The 27,836-nt window shown below is 36.8% G+C and overlaps 1 protein-coding gene across 7 annotated transcripts in view; it reads right to left on the minus strand.

The window, feature by feature from the left end:
* Positions 1-27,836, minus strand: part of LOC121388619 (F-actin-uncapping protein LRRC16A-like) — a 98,901-nt gene that overhangs the window by 5,009 nt on the left and 66,056 nt on the right. For 2 of the 7 annotated variants that reach the window (XM_041520032.1, XM_041520031.1), the window contains 9 exons: positions 27,799-27,836; positions 24,289-24,357; positions 22,094-22,343; positions 21,511-21,606; positions 20,217-20,470; positions 15,308-15,498; positions 13,261-14,029; positions 11,430-11,543; positions 8,642-8,854 (listed from right to left, as the gene is read on the minus strand). The exon at positions 27,799-27,836 is cut by the window's right edge and continues 67 nt beyond it. In XM_041520032.1, the coding sequence (XP_041375966.1) occupies positions 8,642-8,854; positions 11,430-11,543; positions 13,261-14,029; positions 15,308-15,498; positions 20,217-20,470; positions 21,511-21,606; positions 22,094-22,343; positions 24,289-24,357; positions 27,799-27,836 (1,994 nt within the window). The remainder of the gene's footprint in view (positions 1-8,641; positions 8,855-11,429; positions 11,544-13,260; positions 14,030-15,307; positions 15,499-20,216; positions 20,471-21,510; positions 21,607-22,093; positions 22,344-24,288; positions 24,358-27,798) is intronic. The other 5 variants (XM_041520034.1, XM_041520033.1, XM_041520036.1 and 2 more) reach the window with 3 other exon arrangements.

Below are 27,836 nucleotides of genomic sequence, written 5' to 3' on the forward strand. Positions count from 1 at the left end.
GAAGATTGTCCTGGAGACTGGCAGTCCTCCTATAGATAACAGTAGGAAGAATGTCCTGGAGACTGACAGTCCTTCCATAGATAACAGTAGGAAGATTGTCCTGGAGGCTAGCAGTCCTATAGATAACAGTAGGATGATTGTCCTGGAGACTGACAGTCCTATAGACAACAGTAGGAAGATTGTCCTGGAGGCTGGCAGTCCTATAGATAACAGAAGGACGATTGTCCTGGAGACTGACAGTCCTATAGATAACAGTAGGAAGATTGTCCTGGAGACTGACAGTGCTCCTATAGATAACAATAGGAAGATTGTCCTGGAGACTGGCGTTCCTCCTATAGTTAACAATAGGAAGATTGTCCTGAAGACTGGTGGTCCTCCTATAGATAACAGGACGACGATTGTCCTGGAGACTTGACAGTCCTATAGATAACAGTAGGACGATTGTTCTGGAGACTGACAGTCCTCCTATACATAACAGTAGGACGATTGTCCTGGAGACTGACAGTCCTCCTATAGATAACAGTAGGATGATTGTCCTGAAGACTGGCGGTCCTTCTATAGATAACAGTAGGAAGATTGTCCTGGAGGCTAGCAGTCCTATAGATAACAATAGGAAGATTGTCCTGGAGGATAGCAGTCATATAGAAAACAGTAGGAAGATTGTCCTGGAGACTGGCAGTCCTCCTATAGATAACAGTAGGAAGATTGTCCTGGAGGCTAGCAGTCCTACAGATAACAGTAGGAAGATTGTCCTGGAGGCTAGCAGTCTTACAGATAACATAAGGAAGATTGTCCTGGAGGCTAGCAGTCCTACAAATAACAGTTGGAAGATTGTCCTGGAGACTGGCAGTCCTCCTATAGATAACAGTAGGAAGATTGTCCTGTAGACTGGCAGTCATCCTGCAGACAAAGTACTGACAGTAATTCATGGAGTAATTATGTCTTGTACATAGATGTGATTTGCAAAATAGTTACATTTTGACATTCAAATTTGGCTATTACAGTTAAAAACAACAACGAAAAAACCAACTATTTAAATTCTACATTCTAAACTTGTAGCTTAAAATATTGATTTGGTTAAATCCATTGTTTTTGCAAATCCTATAGGCCAGTTGTCTTAACATTATTTAGCTTAACCAGTTAACAGACATTCTCAAAACCAAGGACTGAATCAATAGAAATAATAACTGAAAAGATAATGTTGAAAGTTATGAAACATGGTTTAGAACAACCAAATGTACATGTATCTACAATGTATACATAATCAAATTTAAAGTGCATTGTGTATTTGTGCAAAAATATTAAAAAGTAAAATATTAGACTAACCCAGGCTTAATTTAACTCTGCTTTGAATAACTGAGCCCTGGTATTTGCTGAACAGGTTACTCTCTGCATTTCACATGTATGTGCAACAAAAATCATATGTCTCTTGGGAACTAGGATCAACATCTATAACAGTTATGGTATGTGTAGTCAAAGACAATAAGGCTTTAATTTTATATAGTCTGATTTTCTTAAACATACAGGTACATTTAGGTGTTTAAAAGTATTGTAAATATATATATATATATATATATATATATATATATATATATATATATATATATATATATATATATATATATATATATATATATATATATATATATATATATACATACATACATACATACATGTATTATTACATGCATATAAGACAAGAACATGCATTGTAAATTTAGTCCTAAGGGTTCACCAACTTATGTCCCCCAAGACATCAACTCTTGGATGAATAGAACACTCCATCATATATGGTCATGTAAGATAGAAAGGGTACATGCACCCTGTGTGGTGGAAATTTTAATCCTGGGACAAGGCTTGCTGAATCCCAGAGTTGACATTTCCACCACCGAAGGTGTACTGTACGTTTTCTATCTGACATGACCACATAATTGATGGATTGTTTTTCTCTCATTCATTCGGCAAATAAACTATTATTTTACATGAACAGACAAAGACTTCTTTATTTGACCGTGTCCCGGATCAGGTTTCTGGCTATCCAGAGACGGGACCCGGGACAGACATGCTCGAAACCTTAGAAATGTTAAAATATATCACACTGGCACTCTTTATTTGACTCTTTTATCAAAAATAAACTACACTTGTTTGCTTCATGTGTTAAATAAAATTTAACACTACAAATTAACAAGACAGCTTTTATAATGACCTCACATCACCATCACACATTAATATGATGTCATATACGGTACATGGTATCCTATGAAAAATAGAAATTTCTTTAATAGCTTTCTTTCATGGGATAGCTCTGTCCTATATACTTGAGAATGAGAGAAATATAAACTGCAAACTACATTTAAGGAGAACCTGTATATTACATTTAAAACATGAACCGTAAGCATATTTGTGAAAAAAAGATGTAAATTTTAGAACACCAAGTCTCTATTGCTAAAATATTTTTTTTTTCAAATGACAATTTCTAGGAATGATTATTGGCTTCACTACATTTAGTAAAATCAGCTTCAGTGTACACTATTCTGACAGCCACACCTAAACCAGGGTTCTGCTAAAGGGTACGAAGGATAAAATTGAATACCTCAAAATCTCGGAAATTAATGGATAGATTTTTCTACTTTATAAAAAGATTATAGCACGAGAACTGCCATTTAAAATTTCTCAAAGTACATGAAATGCAGTGTGCAATTTCAAAGGATTTCATTCCCATAACCACCAAGTGGGGGCCGGGCACGTAAGATTTGTCTTGTTTTTAATATTTACAATCACAAGTTAGATTCTGGCAGAATGTAAAATGTATCTTATCATAGCTTTTATGAAACATCTCTTTTCTACAAATTCACTCAAAGCGAAAACAAAAATACACATGTAGGTCAATATTGACAAAATATATACAAAAACTAAGCAAATGTGAAAATATTCAATGCAATAAACCTACATGTAACTCTAGCTCAGACATGTCAACCTTTAGTCAAGAGAAAGCAGGAGATACATGTACATGTATGGGTGTTGAAAAAGCAGGATATTTTGTCAAAAAGCAGGAGATTAAAATCATAAAATCATAAGTTTTAAAAAATTATTACATTAAGGTATATGACCACTACATATGGCAGGTATAACTGTTAATCTTAAATATTGGTATTTAAAAATAATAATAATTTAAAAAAAAACCCCAAAAAACCCCAAAAAACCCAACCCAAACAAACAAAACAATTTGTTTAAAGTTTAATATTAGTAGTATGATTTAATACATATTAAAATAATTTTTTCCGAAAATGTTAACAACCCAAACTATATAAGTTTAAACATTAATGGTATTACACTTAAAAATCACTTTAAATCATCATTAATTTGTCGTTTGTGAAAAGTATGTATAGACAAAATTATGTAGAAATCTCATAAATTAATAATGAGGGACAGTGGTGTGGTACTTATTGAAAATCTTCTTAACGATGCAATAAATATTGTTTTGTAAAAACTCTTTACTAACAATGTATGAAATATACCTGAATTATACAGTATACTCGATTCCATGAATAGCTTAATGTTGAACACAACATTTATTGATAGCACATAAAGAATCCCTTAAAGTGTACTCGTGTTACCAACAATTTACGTCAAGAAACATACCAAACTAACTGATACAAATTTTGTTTATGTAGTTAACTGGTCATTTCGTTGACTTGCCTTGGCATGTGATAATCGTTTTGACGTGAGTATTCATGCAATCAAAAGAATACATGTGATACATGCCAGAGGCCTACCTTCCATACACGCAGGTACGCAGCTGCGTACCACCCAAGATTAATTTTTAATTTTTTTTATTAATATATATGATGTAAATGTGTGTATGCTCTATGCCAATAGCATTTTATTCCATTGCCGAAAAAGTCTGCGTTCCACCTGAAAATCCGAAGCTAGGCCCCTGCATGCATTATGCAGTCTACTGTGGAGACGTTTTACAAGTCAGAGGTGTTATTGGGCCTAAAATGGATTGATCAAGTTTAGTTATATATATATATGGCAACATTCTGTGTCAATACACGGCCATAGTAGATTGAATTTTTTTATGCTTAGAAAATATCAATTTCCCGGGTGAAACATCCTCCCGGCAGGAGAAGAGGAGACTTGATCAAATACTGGGAGCCTCCCACATTATCCAGGAAGGTTGACATGTCAGCTTTAACTACTAGAGTGCTTTCTGGCTTTAACAGCGCTGTATATTTGCTCAATCCGATTAACATAAAATTACATAAAATGTTTCTAGCATATCTAGCATATCATCTTATAGCAGATTAAATAGTGCTATCATTTTTATCAATGACAATAATGCATGTGAATTTCCATTCAAGTGTAAAAAAAGCTGGTCGTGGGGAGTGTGACACTGCAAACAAGCGTGGAAAATAAGGCCCAGAGGTGAACACACTGACAGTTAAATATGACCTTGGAAATAAAAGAAAGAAATTTTTATTTAATGATGCACTCATCACATTTTATTTATGGTTATATGGTGTCAAACATATGGTTAAGGACCACACAGATACTGAGAGAGGAAACCCGCTGTCGCCACTTCACGGGCTACTCTTTTTGATTAGCAGCAAGGGATCTTTTATATGCACCATCCCACAGACAGGGTAGTACATATCACAGCCTTTGATATACCAGTCGTGGTGTACTGACTGGAACGAGAAATAGCCAACTGGGCCCACTGACGGGGATCGATCCCAGACTGACTGCGCATGAAGCGAGCACCTTACAACTGGGCTATGTCCCACCCCGACCTTGGAAACAAAGACAGCATGAGGCGAAGGGATGATTTGGGATTGTGTGTGAAAAACTAGGGCCTCTGAGATGTATTTTGGAGCATTATGTTATTAAAATATAGCAGGATCACAAACTAAATAACTGAAATAATCATACAGACGTTTGTCTCTTGAAAAATGGCCTGTGATTTTTGGGGGTCGTTTTAGTAGGTGAATTTCTATTCCACCAGCCAAATGGACTGCTTTTCACAGGACATTATTTTGAGCTCTACAGACAGTGTGAGAACATGAAATAACACACTTAAAAAATCATCAGTGGTATCTCCCTTTTCAATGCACATGGTACCCATGTGAGTTAGGACCAAATATCAAGTTTTCAAGTAATGACAAACTATGGAAGTGACACAGTGTATTAAGAATATTTTAATGGGAATGTTAATTACCATCACCAGATTTGAAGAACTTTCTATTCACTTTGTACAGACTGTTATTTTGAGCTCTGTTGTCATATACAGATACATGACCTGAGTCAATCAAAGCTTCAAATTGGTGACTCTGATTACCATGATAACTAATTCTATAATTAGCAGTGATATCATTAAGTATAGAAATAACAAGGGGAAAATGAAACTATTGTCATGCCATGCTACATATATATATATAGGAAATGTTTTATTTAACGATGCACTCAATACATTTTATTTACGGTTATATGGCGTCGGACATATGGTTAAGGACCACACAGATACTGAGAGAGGAAACCTGCTGTCGCCACTTCATAGGCTACTCTTTTCGATTAGCAGCAAGGGATCTTTTATATGCGCCATCCCACAGACAGTATAACACATACCACGGCCTTTGATATACCAGTCATGGTGCACTGGCTGGAGCGAGAAATAGCCAAATGGGTTCACCGACGGGGATCGATCCCAGACCGACCACGCATCAAGCAAACGCTTTACCACTGGGCGGTATTGAAGTCAAGGAATGACGTGATTTCATTAGATAACAAGCTAATATCAACCAATCAGGAACAAGATTACAAATACATGTACATTTATAACAGGGTTGTCAACATGCACTTGCAAATTAAGATTGTAAAATATCAACAATTGGTCAGTAAGAACTTACTGTTTGTAATATTCTATACCCCTATTAATGACATCTGAACCAAACATTGAAAAATTAATCCTATGCCACCAAATCAAATCCCATAGGCAGTTGCAGATCAAGGAAATCCATTTAGCGGCGGCCCCAATGACAGGAGGCAGAATGCCAAGGGAACATATGGTGAGGTTTGGAGGGGATGAAAATTAAGATGTAATAAAATTGTAACTGTCACAAAATTTAGGGAGGGGGGGCCAGGCCCCTAGGCCCCCTAGATCCGCCTCTGCATAGGCGACACTAGTAACACATCAACATGTATATCAACATGTATATACCTTCAATGTAAATACTATAACTTCACACCCTTAAAATAAATCAGTAAAATAGGGGTGAGGTACATGTACATTGTTAGTTTTAGACATAACGGAAAAGATCTTTAACTACCCTAGATCCTTGCACAAATTGACATCCTAATTTTAGTAGATCCCCACAGGCATCAAGCACAAAATGAATAGCAGCTGGTTCATTGATACTAGTTAAAATATAATTACTTGAATTTGCTGGCCAGATGAAACAACATTTTATTAAAGTCCTGTCACATATCTCACTATTGGCATAGCATGTTCTTATTTAATGCACCATTCAAAGTTACATGCACGTCAAACGTTTTGCTGGGAAGATGTTCTGTGATATACTGCTAGCTATACAAATATTTCATTCTTAAAACTGGCTTTTCTTGAAAAAAAAAAAAAAAAGAAAAAAAAAAGCACTTAGGTGGACTCGTAAACTACATTACACTTACAAGAGGTATCCGCTGTATGACATTCTGCAATTTAAAATGTGCTGAGGTGTCAAAAGGAAATTTACAAGCGATTTATAAAAGAAATCCGCTTACTAAAGTGACAACAATAATACAAACCTCACCCACCACTCCCTCCACACCAAAAATTCAAACAACCACCCCACAAAAAACACAAACAAACAACCCAAAATCAATCCCCCTAACCTCCCAATTAAATAAAAATTAAAGAAACACACAAGACACAAAAATGTGCCTTTGAAATGAAGAGCATAATCATGTTAATGCTAAGGAACTGAATACTAAATGTTAAATAAAGAAAACAGTTGTGCACAGTGTTTTAGCAATATGAAAGCAGGGAATATTTTGTTTTTAAAATTTTGAGACAGATGGCGATCAGTTAAAAATTGAGTAGCAACTAATATTTAGAAGGAAGGAAGGAAATATTTTATTCAATGATGCACTCAACACATTTTGTTTACGGTTATATGGCGTCGGACATATGGTTAAGAACCACACAGATATTGAGATCTGGGAAACCCGCTGTCGCCACTTCATGGGCTACTCTTTTCGGTTAGCAGCAAGGGATCTTTTATATGTACCATCCTATAGACAGGATAGCACATACCACGGCCTTTGATGTACCAGTCGTGGTGCATTGGCTGGAGCGAGATATAGCCCAATGGGCCCACCGACGGAGATCGACCCCATCAAGCAAACGTTTTACCACTGGGCTACATCCCCCCCCCCCCCCCCCCAACTAATATTTAGTGTTTCAAAACTGTGTAGCGAATTGCGACCCGATACTCAACAAAATGTTCCCTGAGAAGCCTTTCTAAAAAGCCTGTGCAAAGGCAAGCGAAAATATTCTTCTGTAAAACATTCTAAAACACATCTAAAAACAAACCCTAGATATTCAAACAAATGTGTTAAATTACAAACAAGATTGGCATGGCTTTAATGTAATAAATTAACTAAATATGGAATTAACTACTAATAAATTACAAACAAAATTGGCATGGTTTGGGTAAATGAATGAATGAATGAATGGATATTCTTACATCTAGAACAAAACTAGATATTGAAATATTATTATTATTATATAATAGTAAATTACAAACAAGACTGAATGAGTTAATGGAGGATTCAATGAATAAAAAAAATAAAAAATAAAAAATAAAAAATTGGAATATTTTAAGTTATTCTCAAAAAAAAAAAAAAAGTTTTCTGTAACTGGTATATTAAATGCTGTGGTATGAACTGTCTTGCCTGTGAGGAAATGCAATAAAAAAAAAATCCAATGCAGTGCATTCAATTATCCATATTCATATATACATGTAGTATACATGTACAACTATTTTTAGTAAAAAAAAATATCAGTATTAAAATAACTATTTATGTGCCATACTTTCTGAAGTTCCATAAAAGCTGTTATTAACCTGATATAGAACTAGCTGTACCCTTAATACTAGCTGAGGTGATAAAGGGTATGCCAAAAATAAGCAAGCCCAAATTAAGTAAAGACATGCTAATCTCAAAAGATTTCACCTCAAAATCAATGGAATGTTAAACTGTAATTAGATTAAAATAACCTGAAATGGATTTCTCAATATGTACACGACTTTGCCAGCTATTATCAATTAACAATGCTGCAATAAAAAGACCTTAGTGTGCTCAGAACAGACAAAAAGCTTGTTGAGTCCAAATAGTGGTATCTAAAGCCCTGGACCCATATTTTCAAAGCTATGTTAGGACTACGAATTACAACCATTGTAGGCTATGACGTCAAAGCCTATGGTGGTTTTACGATTTTGTTGCTCCAAGATAACTTCGAAAATATGGGCCCAGTATACTAGCAAAGAACTGAAAAAGAGACACTAGAGTAACAATTTTTTTTTTTTATATCATTCTGTGAAATACAAAACCAAAAAAGCTTTGAAGCAGCTGCGTGCACCACTACCTGTTTCCTCCGTGTTCCGTGTCAGCGTCGCAGTCTTTGGTTTGAGCAGCGGTGACGACGTTGCCGGTGCATCGTCATCATCTTTAAATGTCTTACTTAATCTCTGAATTTTCTCCTTCACAGTCAGACGTAGAGTTGCCGAATCATATACAATCTCCCCGTCTGACTTTTTGTCTGCCGAAAGATCTTTTTGTTTGTCCCCCGAGGCGAGTCCTAAGTTTGGGCAAGAAAAGAGGTTAGAAGCCAAACAGAGCTATAGATGAACTAGCCATACAAAAGCATGTGCACGGTTATATACATGTATATATATATATATATATACACACATGTTGTGGCAACAGCACGGAACACCAACACTAAGAATTCCACAAACCAAACTATCAAAGAGAACTGGTCAGTACTTTTTCTGCTGCTAAAGTAATCCTGGCCTGGTGCTTATAAAACTTGTAGAGTCTAGACTTGAGACTTTAATATAGAGTCTGAGACACTTAAAATTGTTAGTCTGGACTCTAAAACGTTTTATAAGCATGGGCCCAGGTGTGTCATTATTCCGATTTTATTTGATTACAGCTTTTGTGTGTGTGTGTGTGTGTGTGTGTGTGTGTGTGTGTGTGTGTGTGGATAACGTTACAAGAGAGTGAAACAAGTCTGTGAAACATAGACTAAAACTCGACTCCATAATTGTGACTTCTCAGACGCACGTGCATTTTAAAAAATATAAAAAATGCATTTTGTAGTATTAAAAACACTAGAAAAAGTGACCAGAAAAAGTTCTGTTGTATGGAAATGGATAAGTTAAAAAAAGAAAGAAAAAACCCGTAAAGTTTGATTTCAGTGATCATACATGTAAATGGCCCTAATAGTGAAAAATATACCTTATAGTTTAAAAAATTAGGGTCCGTCTCTTTAACAATAAAACAGGCAATCAATCTCACTTTATATCTCTGCTTTTTATACAGGAACAACTTCTCTAACCAATCTCACTTTATATCTCTGCTTTTTATACAAGAACAACTTCTCTAACCAATCTCACTTTATATCTCTGCTTTTTATACAGGAACAACTTCTCTAACCAATCTCACTTTATATCTCTGCTTTTTATACAGGAATAACTTCTCTAACCAATCTCACATTATCTCTCTGTATTTTATACAGGAACAACTTCTCTAACCAATCTCACATTATCTCTCTGTATTTTATACAGGAACAACTTTTCTAACCAATCTCACATTATCTCTGTATTTTATACAGGAATAACTTCTCTAACCAATCTCACATTATCTCTCTGTATTTTATACAGGAATAACTTCTCTAACCAATCTCACTTTACAGCTCTGTATTTTATACAGGAATAACTTTCATAACCAATCTCACTTTATAGCTCTGTATTTTAAACAGGAATAACTTCTCTAAATTAAAATTTGTCTCAAACACTACATGTCAGTATATTTTGTTCATCTAGGTTAAAACAGTACAGTTTTTATTTTATGTTTTACTGACAGATTGGTAAAAAGTGTTGCTGGTATTTAATTCTGATGACCAATTCTCTTAAAACAAGCTGCAGTCAGGTAAAAACAGCATGTTGCATTAAGTAGATAAATAGAGATTATTACACGAGCTTGTGTGTCGTACTGGTATTAAGAAACAAATGTCAGGATTGAATCCTGACATGAGTTTCGTAAAATCAGTACGATTCACATGCAAGTGTAATGATTTCTTTATTATCTGCATTATCCATATTATGTTTTATGAATAACAAGAACCATGTCAAAACGTTTCAAACATAACTAGAAGGAGATGACGAAATGATGTCATTTTGGTAAGCGATTACACAGAGCTTCCCAAAATTATGTCATGTAAAATAATTATGACACATATGTGTCATACCGGTTATATTTCCCTGAATATCTTGAATTATGTTGATAATAAACATATATAAACATTACAGTAACATTGCAAACACATTACTTAAAGGTACGTCCTACTGTTTAATGTGAAATTACAAGTACATGTAACACACTGTGTTATTGTTACACAATTAACAGAAAACTGTCCAAATCTTTTCATTTCATTTCAACTTATTTTCGTGCTTATATCCAATTTAGGTTCAAGCACGCTGTCATTGGGCACACACACCTCAGCTATCTGTGATGTCTGTCCTGAACAGTGGGTTAGTTGTTAGTGGTTATGTCCAAATCTTTATCCATCTAATTCAGTCAAGCGTATTAAAAACAAACAGTAGCTTGTTGTTTAATCAGATGTTGCGGTGTTTATTACAATAACTGAGCAAATTCAGAGATTCTGTGACTGAGACAGAGTTCTCTGTATATATAGGCCGATTAGATCACGTCACATGTTAATCAAGACGTTCAGGAATACACCACATTAATTAATACATACCCATGTAACACACCTTCATATGCAAAACAAGTACTAATATTTAGTTTACTAGAGAAATGTGTTACGATATAGTAAAAGATATGTCAGAAGATAATAAGATGACATACATTTACAGGGTAACAAAGAAAAACACTTTTAATTATCAATCAAGTAAAAACCTGCAACACCTGCTAAGTGTTTTTGTTTTTAATATGAATAAAAACCAATACAAATAATCGACTTTAGTGTGTGTGTGTGTGATAATCATTTGATAAATATGCCCCATCGCCACTTCCCATCCATCATTTGTGATGAGACCAACACAATTTCATGTTGATGCCCTGTTTTGTTCATCCTTTAATTACGAAACTAAGGATATAACAAAGAGAGCTGGCTTTGTCTGACTCACCAGTGTCATCTGGGGCAAGGATCTCTCTAGACATTCTCTGACTGCGTGGTTTTGGTTTTAGCACCGGGGGTTTCGGTTTTGATTTCAAAATGGGTGGTGGAGTTTGTTTGCTTTCTGAAAAAGGAAAACACACTTGAGTCACATTTCAATCAACAGGCAAAGGGTTCTCAAAGAAAGTTACTGCAATCAGTGTTCTCGCTGGGTGAAAGTTAAAGGAGGGCGGCCACGACACCCCATCTCACCCTTCAAAGAAAAAAAAAAAAAAATTATAATAATAATAAAAAATAAAAAAATAATAATAATAATTTTTTTTTTTTTAAATAAATAAATAATAATAATAATAAATAAATGGGAAAGCTTGGTTATCATATATCGTTGTGTTGGTCGACTTTGTGGAAAGACCTACCCTTTATTTTGCCCTTCTGTATCTGATACAAAAACGTTGGTATGAAATACAAACCGACTCATCTTTTATGTATCATTAGTTGAACCAGAGAAATTGTCGGTCTGACATTTTGCTGAACTGATCAAAGTTTTAATATTATTATTTTAATAAAGATTTCAATATATCTGAAAAATAATAAAGATTTAAAAAAAAGTAATCCCCTAATGTGGGATAAAACGTTTCTGTTCATTTTATTTCCATCTTCATTGAATGAATCGATTGATATCGCCAGCTGATAAATATTTTATAAGAATTGCTGAATAAACAAAGGACAGTAAGTAAAAAGAGTACCGGTGAGGTACATGATATGCTGATTATTTGAATCACAGTGACCTAGTAATAGTACACGACACACCACCATCCCAAGTTGTTCCTATATGTGAGGTGTGATGGTCCTGTATGCATCTGTATGCAAGATATGCTCCAGACAAGGATTTACTGTTATGTGCAGTAGACTGTGAAAAGTAGGTCACAGTGACCTAGTAATAGTATGCAACACACCACCATCCCAAGTTGTTCCTACATGTTAGGTTTGATGGTCCTGTATGCATCTGTATGCAAGATGTGCTCCAGACAAGGATTTACTGTTATGTGCAGTAGACTGTGAAAAGTAGGTCACAGTGACCTAGAAATAGTATGCGACACACCACCAATCCAACTTGTGCCTACAGTTGAAGTTTGATGGTCCTGTATGCATCTGTATGCAAGATATGGTCCAGACAAGAAAAAGTTAACAGACGGACTGATACCACCACCATACCATAATACGACTCATCATAGACGGGCGTATAAAAATCAGTTACAACCAATTAAATCTACAATTAAGGACAAAATATTAGACGATAGTGGACACAAAAGACAGAATGACCCTTCTGACCCCGTGACAAATTTGGCACCAAATAAGTGGTTTTTCAGTTGGAGATTGCCGAATCAATCAAAATAAAATCTTTTCATTGCTCAAATAAAATATACAACTTTTATTGTATCAAACATACAAATGGATACAGGTATGGGACACAAAAGAGGCTGTTAAAAATAATGTTAAATTATGTTATGGTAACTGTTGTAAGCTACTGAAGTTTTTCGTCAGTTGCATTTCAGTACACACCGTGGCTCGTTTCTCTTGATGTCCAGTATGCAAGCTGATAGATTTGTTTTTATAGTATGTGAAAAAAATTGTGCATGTGCAAATACCAGAGATAGGTGCTGTAAAATATAGTAGTATACGGGAAAATAAAGGGGTTGGTAGAATGTGAAAGAAGGGCAGCAAAATGCAATAATGTGTTGAAGATGGATATTAGCTATATACAGTGACTGCCTCTTTTAGCTAGGAAGTATAATTAGGTTCAGTTGTGTAAACATTCTAAAAATAAAATATAATGTTACCAGGTTTCTGTTCCTTTGAAACTGGACTAATGTTGGTCGGTGATGGACTGGCAATAACTGAACTAGCACTTGTTGTCTTCGCCGAACCAGCAGTGGCTTTAGGTGAACTGACATTGCTCTGGACTGAACTGTCGTCACCAAGTTGAACCGACCCATTGGCACTGGCCTTAAGAGAACTGGTACTGACCTTAACAGAACTGGTATTGGCCGTAACAGAACTGGTATCGGCCTTCACAGAACTGGTATTGGCCTTAAGTGAACCAGTATTGGCCTTAAGTGAACCAGTATTGGCCTGAACTGAACCGGTATCGGCCTTAACTGAACCGGTATCGGCCTTAACTGAACCGGTATTGGCCTTAATGGAATCGGTATTGGCTTGAGCTGAACTGGTATTGGCCTGAGCTGAACTGGTATTGGCCTTAACGGAACCAGTATTGGCCTTAAGTGAACTGGTATTGGCCTGGACTGAACTGGTATTGGCCTGAGATGAATCAACACTGGTCTGAGCTGAACTGGTATTGGCCTGAGCTGAGCTGGCGCTGGTCAGAAGTGAATCACCAGTATTGGTTGGACTGGCTGCTGCTGCTGCTGCTGCTGTCACTGTTGGACGTTTGGGCATTATCGCTGAACGTGGAACTGGTGTCGGATGGCTGGACACGGTCCCTACCTGCTGTGGAGGGGACAGAACTTTATTCAATGCAGACTTGTCCTTGTCTTCAGCAGGTTTCTCTATAACATTGTTGTTGGCTTCCACTCTCTCTTTCTCAGGCTAAAACAACAAATACAAATATGCATAGAGGGCAGGGTTTCCACCAGAGGCTACTTTTAAGAAAGATTATAGTAAGAGAATCAGTGTTAAAAATTTGTCAAAGTCTATTAAATGCAGTGTCCATTTTCAAAATATTTCAAACTTATAACCGCCTAGTAGGGGAACTAACAATCTGTTTTTGTTTTCATTATTACCCTTAAGTTATTTTCTGGAAGAAAGCCAGGAGGGAGGGGATGTGTTAATAATAGTGGTGTTCTTGTAACAGAAAATTAAAACCATGGACTCAGTACAAGCAAGAGCCAACACTACTGCATACTCCCCACGCTGCTGCATACTCCCCACGCTGCTGCATACTCCCCTCGCTGCTGCAGACTCCCCACGCTGCTGCAGACTCCCCACGCTGCTGAACACTCCCCACGCTGCTGCACACTCCCCTCGTTGCTGCAGACTCCCCACGCTGCTGCATACTCCCCACGCTGCTGCATACTCCCCACGCTGCTGCATACTCCCCACGCTGCTGCAGACTCCCCACGCTGCTGCACTCCCCACGCTGCTGCAGACTCCCCACGCTGCTGCAGGCTCCCCACGCTGCTGCAGGCTCCCCACGCTGCTGCAGTCGCTCCCCTCGCTGCTGCAGTCGCTCCCCTCGCTGCTGCAGTCGCTCCCCTCGCTGCTGCACGCTCCCCTCGCTGCTGCAGACTCCCCACGCTGCTGCACACTCCCCACACTGCTGCAGACTCCCCACACTGCTACACACTCCCCACACTGCTACACACTCCCCACACTGCTACACACTCCCCACACTACTACATACTCAAGTGAAGCCCTCTCCCTTCCAGTCCTGAATGAATTATAATTGTAGTCTTGTATTAAGAACACACCCAGTTCCTAAGTCAGCTCAAAATTAAACAGAAAAATCAACCTCTACTGACAGGATTTGACAGACAGACAAAAGGACATAGATGAAATCTGTATTACCCTCTTATTGGACCGGTAGGTGACTAATAAAAAAAAAATATTTTCAGGAAAGAAAACTTGTGTGATTTTTGTAACATCTCTAAAGAAAACAAACTGTAACTGTGGGTTACCTTTGTGTAGCTCATCAAGAGAGAACATTTACTCTAATGGAGGTGATTTTAAAAAGTTTTTCGGAAGAGTAAACTTACTACAAATGTACACGTATAATTAATGATAACTAACGGTGATTTTCTAGTTTCAGAATAGTAAACTTACTACAATAGACGAGTGATTTGTTTAATGTCAGGAGAGAAAACTTACTGTAACTGATGGTGATATTTTAGCTTCAGTGGGGTTTCTGGGAGATAATCTTTTGCCCTGTTTCAGTTTCATTTCTGCCATCACGTTTCCACCGAGTCCAATTCTCGGCACTTTCGGCATCATCTTCGGTACCGCCTCCACAGACTCGTCCTTCTCTCTGACGCTTTCATTGCCATTTTCACACCTGGGCCCTGAAAGGCAGTATTGAATAATTAATACACTATGCAATATTTTAAAGTTTGTTTTGTTGACCTACACTACTAGAACAGATTGATTTATTAATCATGGACAATTGATGTCAAACATTTGGTCATTCTTGATCCATACTCTTAAGAGGATTTCTGCTATATTTTTCCATTGGAAGGAAGGGATCTTTTATATGCACCATCCCACAGACAGGATTGTACATACCAGTCTTTGATGTACCAGTTGTAGGACACTAGTTTGGATAGAAAACAAATCCAATCCCCCCCCCCCCCCCCCCCACCACCACCAATCAGAGAATTGGCTCCACTGACGTGGCTCGATCCTATGATGTAAGCACCTCAGTCAAGCACTCTACTGACTGAGCTAGATCAGACCCCAGTCAGAAGAAAACCTGTATATTCTTCCAATAGCAGCAAGGGATCTTTTATATGCACATTCCCACACAAGACAGCACATACCATGGCTTAGATATACCAGCTGTAGGGCACTGGCTTGGAGGGGGGGGGGGGGGAAACAATCAAAGAATAGGTCCACCGATGGGATTCAATCCTCCAACACAGGCACCACAGGACTGAGGGGATCACACCGCTATTTCAACCAATAACCAACATGTAGGCGACAAATTTAGTTCTATGAAAAAGAGTACCGCTTTTCTTTATTTTATTATGTTGGTGTCTGATCAGACTTGACAGTATGATTATGGAATATCGGAAGGGTAACATTGCCTCTTGATTTTGGCATAACAAACAGACAGATGCATATCTGCTTAGCTACAGGCAAGTCCGTTGTTACCAGTACCTGTGTTACATATTTTTAACGAGAGTTGCCTCCCCTCCATTACTCCATGTCCCAAGGAGTCTGGATAATTGAAGTTGCAGTTGGCGAAGTATCAATTTTATTTGCTTAAATCCTGTCACAGAGGCTGTTCGCTTCATGTCAGGTAGTACATAGCATCTACTGTTAATACTTTATTTAGTCAGTGCTCAGCTTTATGTTTGTATTGTTTACAATTGCCAAAATTGTAAAGTATATTAGCTGTGGGGAATGGTTATATGATAATAGTGAATTAATTGGGCAAACATTACAACTGGTAGTTCAGTATTACAGTAGGTTTTATGACCAACAAAGATCTTGAAGGATGATTGGGGTCACAAGTGAAATTTGTAAGTTGACGTTTTTTATCAGTAAATCGCAAATTCAAACAATAAAAATGACTAAAAACAAAACATAAAAACTGTATGATCAACAGAATAAAAAAGATTGACAGAAATAATGTTCCACGGTGATTAATAAACCTTCCTGGAAATTGTCAAGATCGAGAATGACACTCCAAGCACGTATATGCATGAGGCAACTGTGTGATGCATGTGCAAACTATGGAATGTTTTTCAGTGTATTGATAAACAGACCTGAACGTTCTTTACTAGGATGTCTGTGGTCAAAACGTATGTTCGGTCTAATAGTTGATATTAACATTAATATTTCAGGGTCCCCTACTTTTTTTGAAGAATATATTTACAGTAAGCCATAAATGTACATGTACATGTATGTGTTGTTTATTGAATTATGGACTACAGAAAGGAACAGAACACTTAACAACAGTTCTACATATTTTGAACCACAGCCATATACTGGTACATGTAAGTTTAATGAACAGTTAATTTAACACTATAGTAAAAACCCAGAAAAAACCCTGAATGCAACATAGCAGCAAGGGACCATTATATTATTTATCCAACAAACTGGTATCCTCAGGCTACCACCTTTCATATACCACCCTGGTTAAGATAGGTAAATAACTGATGACAAACCTTTCTGATATACCCACCCATGAAACCCTGGCTAAGATAGGCGAGTTACTGATGACAAACCTTTCTATTATACCACCCATGAAACCCTGGCTAAGATAGGCGAGTTACTGATGACAAACCTTTCTATTATACCACCCATGAAACCCTGGCTAAGATAGGTAAGTAACTGATGACAAAGCTTTCTCATATACCACCCATGAAACCCTGGCTAAGATAGGCGAGTTACTGACGACAAACCTTTCTATTATACCACCCATGAAACCCTGGCTAAGATAGGCAAGTTACTGATGACAAACCTTTCTATTATACCACCCATGAAACCCTGGCTAAGATAGGTAAGTAACTGATGACAAACCTTTCTCATATACCACCCATGAAACCCTGGCTAAGATAGGCGAGTTACTGACGACAAACCTTTCTATTATACCACCCATGAAACCCTGGCTAAGATAGGCGAGTTACTGACGACAAACCTTTCTATTATACCACCCATGAAACCCTGGCTAAGATAGGCGAGTTACTGATGACAAACCTTTCTATTATACCACCCATGAAACCCTGGCTAAGATAGGTAAGTAACTGATGACAAACCTTTCTCATATACCACCCATGAAACCCTGGCTAAGATAGGTGAGTTACTGACGACAAACCTTTCTATTATACCACCCATGAAACCCTGGCTAAGATAGGCGAGTTACTGATGACAAACCTTTCTATTATACCACCCATGAAACCCTGGCTAAGATAGGCGAGTTACTGATGACAAACCTTTCTATTATACCACCCATGAAACCCTGGCTAAGATAGGTAAGTAACTGATGACAAACCTTTCTCATATACCACCCATGAAACCCTGGCTAAGATAGGCGAGTTACTGACGACAAACCTTTCTATTATACCACCCATGAAACCCTGGCTAAGATAGGCGAGTTACTGATGACAAACCTTTCTATTATACCACCCATGAAACCCTGGCTAAGATAGGTAAGTTACTGACGACAAACCTTTCTATTATACCACCCATGAAACCCTGGCTAAGATAGGCGAGTTACTGATGACAAACCTTTCTATTATACCACCCATGAAACCCTGGCTAAGATAGGTAAGTAACTGATGACAAACCTTTCTGATATACCACCCATGAAACCCTGGCTAAGATAGGCAAGTTACTGACGACAATCCTTTCTGATATACCACCCATGAAACCCTGGCTAAGATAGGCGAGTTACTGACGATAATCCTTTCTCATATACCACCCATGAAACCCTGGCTAAGATAGGCGAGTTACTGACGACAAACCTTTCTATTATACCACCCATGAAACCCTGGCTAAGATAGGTAAGTAACTGATGACAAACCTTTCTGATATACCACCCATGAAACCTTGGCTAAGATAGGCAAGTTACTGACGACAATCCTTTCTGATATACCACCCATGAAACCCTGGCTAAGATAGGCAAGTTACTGACGATAATCCTTTCTCATATACCACCCATGAAACCCTGGCTAAGATAGGCGAGTTACTGACGACAAACCTTTCTGATATACCACCCATGAAACCCTGGCTAAGATAGGCAAGTTACTGACGATAATCCTTTCTCATATACCACCCATGAAACCCTGGCTAAGATAGGTGAGTTAATGACGACAAACCTTTCTGATATATCACTCATGAAACCCTGGCTAAGATAGGTGAGTTAATGACGACAAACCTTTCTGATATACCACCCATGAATCTCTGGCGAAGATTGGGAAGTTACTGATGACAAACCTTTCTGATATACCACCCATGAAACCCTGGCTAAGATTGGTAAGTTAATGACGACAAATCTTTCTGATATACCACCCATGAAACCCAATTCAGATAGGCGAGTTAATGACGACAAACCTTTCTGGTATATCACTCATGAAACCCTGGCTAAGATAGGTGAGTTAATGACGACAAACCTTTCTGATATATCACCCATGAAACCCTGGCTAAGATTGTTAAGTTACTGATGACAAACCTTTCTGTTATACCACCCATGAAACCTGATTCCGATAGGTGAGTTACTGACGACAAACCTTTCTGATATACCACCCATGAAACCCTGGCTAAGATAGGTGAGTTACTGACAACAAACCTTTCTATTATACCACCCATGAAACCCTGGCTAAGATAGGTGAGTTACTGACGACAAACCTTTCTGATATACCACCCATGAAACCCTGGCTAAGATAGGTGAGTTACTGACAACAAACCTTTCTATTATACCACCCATGAAACCCTGGCTAAGATAGGTGAGTTACTGACAACAAACCTTTCTGATATACCACCCATGAAACCCTGGCTAAGATAGGTGAGTTACTGACAACAAACCTTTCTATTATACCACCCATGAAACCCTGGCTAAGATAGGTGAGTTACTGACAACAAACCTTTCTATTATACCACCCATGAAACCCTGGCTAAGATAGGTGAGTTACTGACAACAAACCTTTCTGATATACCCACCCATGAAACCCTGGCTAAGATAGGTGAGTTACTGACAACAAACCTTTCTGATATACCACCCATGAAACCCTGGCTAAGATAGGTGAGTTACTGACGACAAACCTTTCTGATATACCACCCATGAAACCTTGGCTAAGATAGGTGAGTTACTGACAACAAACCTTTCTATTATACCACCCATGAAACCCTGGCTAAGATAGGTGAGTTACTGATGACAAACCTTTCTATTATACCACCCATGAAACCCTGGCTAAGATAGGTGAGTTACTGACGACAAACCTTTCTGATATACCACCCATGAAACCTTGGCTAAGATAGGTGAGTTACTGACAACAATCCTTTCTGATATACCACCCATGAAACCCTGGCTAAGATAGGTGAGTTACTGACAACACACCTTCATCATTTTCCTCGTCACTTTTATCCGACACACTTTCTTTGTCGACAAGGATCTCAGGTTTATTCTCCTTCTTCTTCACATCCACTGACTTAGCCTCTCTGGCCTTCAAACTATCAGTCTTGCTTGGCGACTCTTCTTCGAATTTCTCGGGCTCTGGTTCCTGTTTCTTCTCCTTTGTTACCTCGGCAGTTTTGCCGGCGCCACTCTTTCGACCAAAAAAGTTGGAGAAACCTGCACCAATGCCAGTGGGTCTGTAAAATACGAGAAAAGACATATTTCAATTACAAATTAATAGAGGATACTCCCTGAGTGTCTTGTGATATGATAATTTATCAGCACGAGTTGATAAAAGTTTGAAATCCGAGGCTTGCAGAGGATTTTTATACTTTTATCAACGAGTGCTGATAAATGATGATATTACAAGACACGAGGTGGGTATTCTTTTTATCATCCATTACCATTCTTTTCATTTGCGACAGTTGTAAACAATGTCAGTAATGTGGGTTAAATGTCACTAAATTTGGCAGCGGTAGACTCGTTCACTAGCAGAACGGAAGTTGCGTGACATCACTAATGACAGGTTTAGCACTGAAACAAACACAGTGACGTAACAAACTATTGTCTTGTGATTAAAATTTGACCAATCAAAATTATAAGATGCAATATCTCCTGCGGAGAATATCGCAGGTAATATCGCAAATTATAGTGCCAGCGATATCTCCTACAAAAGACTTTAATGGAAGATAAAAACAAGAATTGTACACAATTAAATGTCTAGCCAACCATGAACCTTTTCTGTGCACTGTGATGAACAGGTGCAACTAAACTGACATGCAAATGAAACTATACCAAGACTTTCTGTTAAAGTTTGTTTCGTTTAATGACTCCACTAGAGCACATTAATTTATTAATCATACTACTGGATGTCAAATATTTGGTAATTGTGACATAGTTTTAGAGAAGAAACCTGCTACATTTTTCCATTAGTAGCAAGGGATCTTTTATATACACCATCCCACAGACAGGACAGAACATACCACAACCTTTGATATCTGTCTTGAGTCATGGGTTAGGAGTGGAAACAATTTGTCAGAAAAAGTGGCAACCAAGGGGCTTCGATCCTATGTCTAAAACATGTCAGATGAGTACTAACATTCACTGTTACCCTGTCAGTTAATTAAAAGTTTAAAAGTTTAAACATGACATGTTCCCTCATGACACAATGAGAATGATGTTTATTTATTTAAAAAAAAAAAAAAAAAAAAAAAAAAAATTCAGCTTCATTTCGTACTTGTCTTTTTTAGTATCTTTTTCCTTGCTTTCCTTGGCAACTGATTTATCCTTGGTCTCCTTACCAAACCAGCCTCTTTTCTTCACTTCTGGCTTCCTGAAAAACATTTAATAAAATTTCATTTTCAAGATTTAAATGGGGTTTTTTCTTATTTAAAATAACCTTTGATCCTTTTCTGTAATATTCAGAAAAATATTAACAGTATCTATTACAGGAAGATTAGCTTTTGCTAACTGTGTTACCCTCACTAAATAAAGAATTCATTATTATTATTATTATTATTATTTATTATTATTAACATTTATTATGTTTGTCATGCCAAAAAGTCTAACATTTGCTGAAAAAAATTATTTCCTACAAACACCCACATTTTGTCAAATATAAAAATAATATAGTAAAATCTGTCTAAACCAGATCACACTGGGGACCTAATATTTATCCGATTTAGACAAGATCTAGTGTTTAGAGATTACAAAATTCGGGATCATACATTTTTTTGTGAGGATTCCATTATTTCTTCAGGGTTCGGTTTAGACAGGGTACGGTTTAAACAGGTTTCACTGTGTATATATAAATCACTCACGTATCCTGCTTCTCTGGTTTCGTGCCGTGCACCAGAGTTGTCTCCTCCTTCCTCTTGGTGGCGGGGGAGTCGATGGCAGAGGGGACAAAGAAGACATTCAACCCGTCATCCTCGGCCTCGTCCACAGCCACCATGTTGGCAACAGGCCGCGTCGCAGCGACGCGCTTTGCTCTCTTCGGCCTTGCCTTGCTCAGATGCTCCAGTTTGGGAACTTGTGGCATCTCGACCACATCCAGGTTCTCGATGACATCTGTGAAGTGGAGACTAAGTTTAATTTTAATCACCGGCCTCTTTGGCATCGTGGTTAAGCCATCAGGCATAAGAGGCTGGTAGGTACAGGGTTCCCAGCCCAGTACTGGCTCCCACCCAGAGCGGGTTTTAATGACTCAATGGGTAGGTGTAAGACCACTACACCCTCTTCTCTCTCACTTACAACTAACAATCAACAACTAACCCACTGTCCTTGACAGACAGCCCGGATAGCCGAGGTGTGTGCCCAGGACAGCGTGCTTGAACCGTAACTGGATATAAGCACGGAAATAAGTTGAAATTAAAATAAATTTTAATCCATGAGATCTAAAATTAAATATATATTAAATACGAAAAGACACACGAATATAATTTTAGTGATCAACACATATTGAGATTAAGGAGAATTATATGTTGAGATACCGGTCATATTTCACACAGCTAAGCAGGGAACATTTTGTTCAGTATTTTGTTGCAATTTTATTGTGTTGCAATTTTGTTTTATTTTATTTTTATTTTTTTGTTACTTTAATAACACCACTAGAACACATTGATTAATTAATCATCTACTATTGGATGTCAAACATTTGGTAATTCTGACACGTAGTCATTAGAGAAAACCCACCACATTTTTCCAAAGTGTTACAAATTGCTTTGCAAGTTTCAGAGACTGTCTACACAATTCTGTAATGTTAATACATTTTCAAACTGACAGCAAATGTTGCTAATCAATGTTTTGAAAACAAAATGTTCCCTTCATAGGATCTGTCATCAAGTAAATCTATTCTACTTACAAACTACTTTCCATAACCCTGCTTTGCATTTCTCTTGTTCAGTATATTTATATAAATATATTTATTTATATGAGAAATAACAATAAAAGTGAGACTGATACATGGACTGAGAATCCTATGTAATCAAATAATATAATATTAGTTACTACATATAAGCTGATTCCATCTAAGAGTGTCAGCTACAACAAAATCTATGCATTTCTTAATGGCTGTGATCTACATGTAAAAAGCATGTAAAGGGACATAACTAAACATTAGTATCGGTTATCAAAATACTTGCAATCTAATAATGTGATATTACCACTGACCAAAGCAACTATAATTAAATAGTACCAGGCCAAAAAGAAAACAAAAAGAAAAAGAAAAAAAAAAGGATGGATGGCTGTAACCGAGATGGATTTTCAAACTAATTTACCCAACACTGGCTCTAACTACATGTACAGGTATCTAAACGCTTAATTTGGTTTAACACCACAACTAGAGAACATTGATTTATTAATCATTGGCTACTGGATGTTAAACATATAGTCATTTTGACACAGTCATGGAGATGAAACCCGATATATTTTTCCATTAGTAGCAAGGGATCTTTTATATGCATTATCCCACAGACAGGATAGCACATACCACAGCCTTTGATATACCAGTCGTGTTGCACTGGCTAGAGTGAGAAATAGCCCAATAGGCCCACCGACGGGGATCGATCCTAGACTGACCGTGCATCAAGCAAGCATTTTACCACTGGGCTATGTCCCTCTCTTGTACATGCATCTTTGCAGGACTTAAATTTTTTTGACAAAATGGTCATGTGGTACATGTATCCTAGCAGAACTTAACATTATGTGACAAAACAGCCACCAGATACAAGCCACATTTGACTCTGTGGTACATGTATCCTAGTAAGACTTAACATTGTGTGACAAAAGTCCACAAGCAGTTGGCTCTGTGGTATATACATTGTATAGCGGCTAATCCATCAGATAGGGCACCAACAGAAACTCATCCAACACAACTTACGTCAGCATAATAAAGTGATAAACATCACACTTCCAGTGTACGTGTTAATTTGCACCACTTGGAAATAATGTCCAGGAAGAACCCTATGACACGTAACAATTATCAGACATGCAGGTAATATACCAAGTAACAAACCTTTCTCTTTTCCTTCGTCAACTTTATCTAATTTCAGATCCACGTGGTTCCCATGTGCATTACCCTCTCCTAGTACAAAATTAAAACACCAACACGGTTTTTATGGGGTAAATACATGTTAAATGTTAAATGCTGCTAATGCATCATAAAAATACTAATACACAAGTGTTGAAAAATAATTACTTGTTAAACAGGCCCTAATCTTGCCGGCGAAATGAGCATTTTTTTCGCCTCAAGTCGCCGAGTTATTAGCAGTAGTGAGAAGTCAGAAGTCGCTGTAATATTCGTAACCTAATCCGATTTGAAAAACGAAATCACACAACAGGCATCAAGATCCCGACTTGTTTATTGGCATAGCTCACTTGGCACCTTGTCGCCGTATGTTACACAATGTTTTTACTTTGGTGCCAGACTGTATCCTCCAGTAATCGTGAATTGGCCTATTAACGGGAAATGGGTTCTGTGCACGTACAGTGTAATGTATGATTGATTTGGTGAAATAATGTTTTACCTTGCTCAATTTATTATCAAAATCAACCAACACATGTTAATACTCATGCCAGTTTCTGGTGTGAAGAGATTCAATACATGTTGTAGTCTAATGTTGACATTTTTCAGATACACCCGGGCTATTGTGTCGTGCCATGTGCTGTGACCAGTCGAGCAGTAATGCCAGAAAATTCCAGTTAATACTTTAATTTTAACATAACGGCACATTATCACCTACTTAATAATATCATGTTTTTAATTAAACATACAATTATTTTGTTTAAATTTTATTACCAGAAGTAGTATTTTATGTCGAAATATTACGATTAGAATAGAGTATAAAATTCAGAATTTTTCCGATTCAACATGGAAACTGGCAAAACATTACGAAATGTACAGATAAATGTTCACTTCGCCTATTTTTATGAAACTTCACTCCTTTCTTCTGAGAAGGGAGAAGTAACTTCTACTTTTTAAATTCTAGATTAGGGCCTGTTTTAAGATTATATTGTTTTTAAAATACTGAATAATGTTTATTTTATGTAGTGGTTCATAATTATCAACTTTTTCACAAGTGTAGTCTTGTAATAACACACTACTTATTCCAAAATTAAACAAATTGTTGGGTTTTTTTTTTTTTATATATCAACGCCAACTTCGACTTATTCTGACATGTATAGTATTCGAGAAAATTCTCTCTATTTTTCCATTAACAAGGAATTTTTTATATGTATTTTCCCAATGACAGTACAGCACATACCATGGTGGTACTTATTTTTCCTAAATGTGTACATAAAAATGTTAATTTTGTTAACGTTATTTGCTTTCTTGTTTGTTTTGTTTTAAACATTTAAGCTGGCAACAAACCCCTCCAGCTCACCTAGTATACAGTTTGTACACTTATGAAAATGTTGATAATTACGACCGGCCCCTAAGTTATATATAACTAATATTAAAATGGACACAAAATGACGTTTTAAAAAAGTTTAGAAGTATGTAGTATAGCTTTTATTTTATGCCAAAAAAAATATTAATGTATGCGAAACTCATGCATGCAGCATAGAATAATATACATTAAGAGAGATGGGTAAAAAACAAGAGGAAGCAACAAAACCATTGAAAAGAAGTCTAAAGCAAATAATGCAAATGAACATACTAATAGAAAAATTTGCATATTTTATATATGCCCAAAAAAACAAAACAAATTAAAGATGAAGCAAGTCATTCCACAGCATAAAATATTATACTCATGTTAATTTTATATTATTAAAAATATTACTGCCAAATTTTTGAATATTTCTAACTCGCAGACAAGCTGTCTTTAAGATTTAATAAGAAAAATATTATATAAATGTCCTTATGTTCATACTTCCGATCAATCGTATGAAGGGTTTCTAACCCCCCCAAAAATCCAATCTTGATAAATTAACATAAAATCATACTCATTTTAACTCTTTACTTAAAATTATTGGATGCTGTAAACTGGCAACATTTTGTAAGTATCACATACACAGTAACAGTATATAAAATTTGACACCCCCACCCCCCAATTTCCTCCCCATTCCAACTGGCCCAATCTGTGGGCATAACAACCGGTGGAGATAAATTTTCATGTTAAATACTGTTAGTAAAGTCTAACAGCCAAATGAATTTTATACACATTACAGTTCACATGTGTTAATTCACACTATTTTCAAACAAATAAAAAAAATTGGCATTGAAATCTTTCATATTAATTTAACAGGACTACAATAGGTCACATATTTTCTTGGCATGTCTATTAAACTTAATTTAATTTGGCATTAACTATTAGTAACAAACAAATTACATTAATTAATAATTACATGTAGCTAGAAATAACTGAATCCAAATGTTTCAGTATGTATACATGTACATTTCACACAGAAGCAAACACAATGGAATGGATAGATGTTTAATGACACCCCAGCACAAATATAGAGAACGGCTAGTGGGTGTCGAAAAAGGAAGACTAATTTTAGGAAATACTCATACTACATGTATGCCAGAAAGTAAAACACAGCTGCAAGTTTTCTATTTGCAGACAGCCCAGCCCCCACCTCATACCCTGATCTACATGTATGTTAGCAATAAGAACCCAGACGGCCAGGGAATGGGCACTGACTGTTTCCTGTTCTTACGCTTGAGGGCCAGAATGCATCCCTAAATTGAACCCCAACTACATGTACTACATAGTGTTGAAAGAACAAAATATACCTTTGAATGATTATATTGTTTTAAACTCTGGAAAGAATAATGCTTGAATAATAACTGTTGACAATCTACTTTAATCTGCTTGCCACCATATTAGTTCATAATAAATTTCCATTATATTCATTACAGTTTAAAGGCATTTGATTGGTCCAGCTGTAGAAAGTATGTTAATTTCTTGATGAACATAAAAATTACCTTGTCAAGGAATGTGACATTAGATGACATCATTTTATGTTGGTTGTTTGTATTATTGAGTGTCACTGTTCTTGAACCAAAAAACAATAATTCAAAACAAATTATAAGGATTGTCTGTTTTTTCTTTTAGATTCATTGGGGTATAAAAAAGAAAAAAGCATGGCAAATTTTTGTGTAAATAGCTACACTGATTCAGTTTGCACATGTTTTCTTGTTCATAACCTGATGAATGTAACAGAAATAACACGCAATTCTTTAAGTATAGGAGTGGGCAAACTTTATTATAGGCTGAGAGCAGAATACGTATAATGAAAAGACATCTGTACAAATATTAGAACAAATGTCCATCTAAAGATGTAATAAAGAGCTAAATAGAACTGCTTCTAAACTCTGATAACAACAAAAATATTGTTAACCAAGGTGCAAGAATGATAGACACAATAACATCAAAACATGCAAAACAAAACTGTTTTGTCAAACCAAGGTACACGAACGATCGAAACAAACAAACATGTTTTACACAGGGGGGAGAGGGCAACAAAATTCATGCAATTTGGGTTTTTTTTGAGGTTCTTGACAGACAACTACAGGTACCTTGTGCGTCTACATCGACCGCTACAGTGTCACCAGCC

This window comes from Gigantopelta aegis, chromosome 14, assembly GCF_016097555.1.
Source record: "Gigantopelta aegis isolate Gae_Host chromosome 14, Gae_host_genome, whole genome shotgun sequence".
Classification (NCBI taxonomy): Eukaryota; Metazoa; Mollusca; class Gastropoda; order Neomphalida; family Peltospiridae; genus Gigantopelta; species Gigantopelta aegis.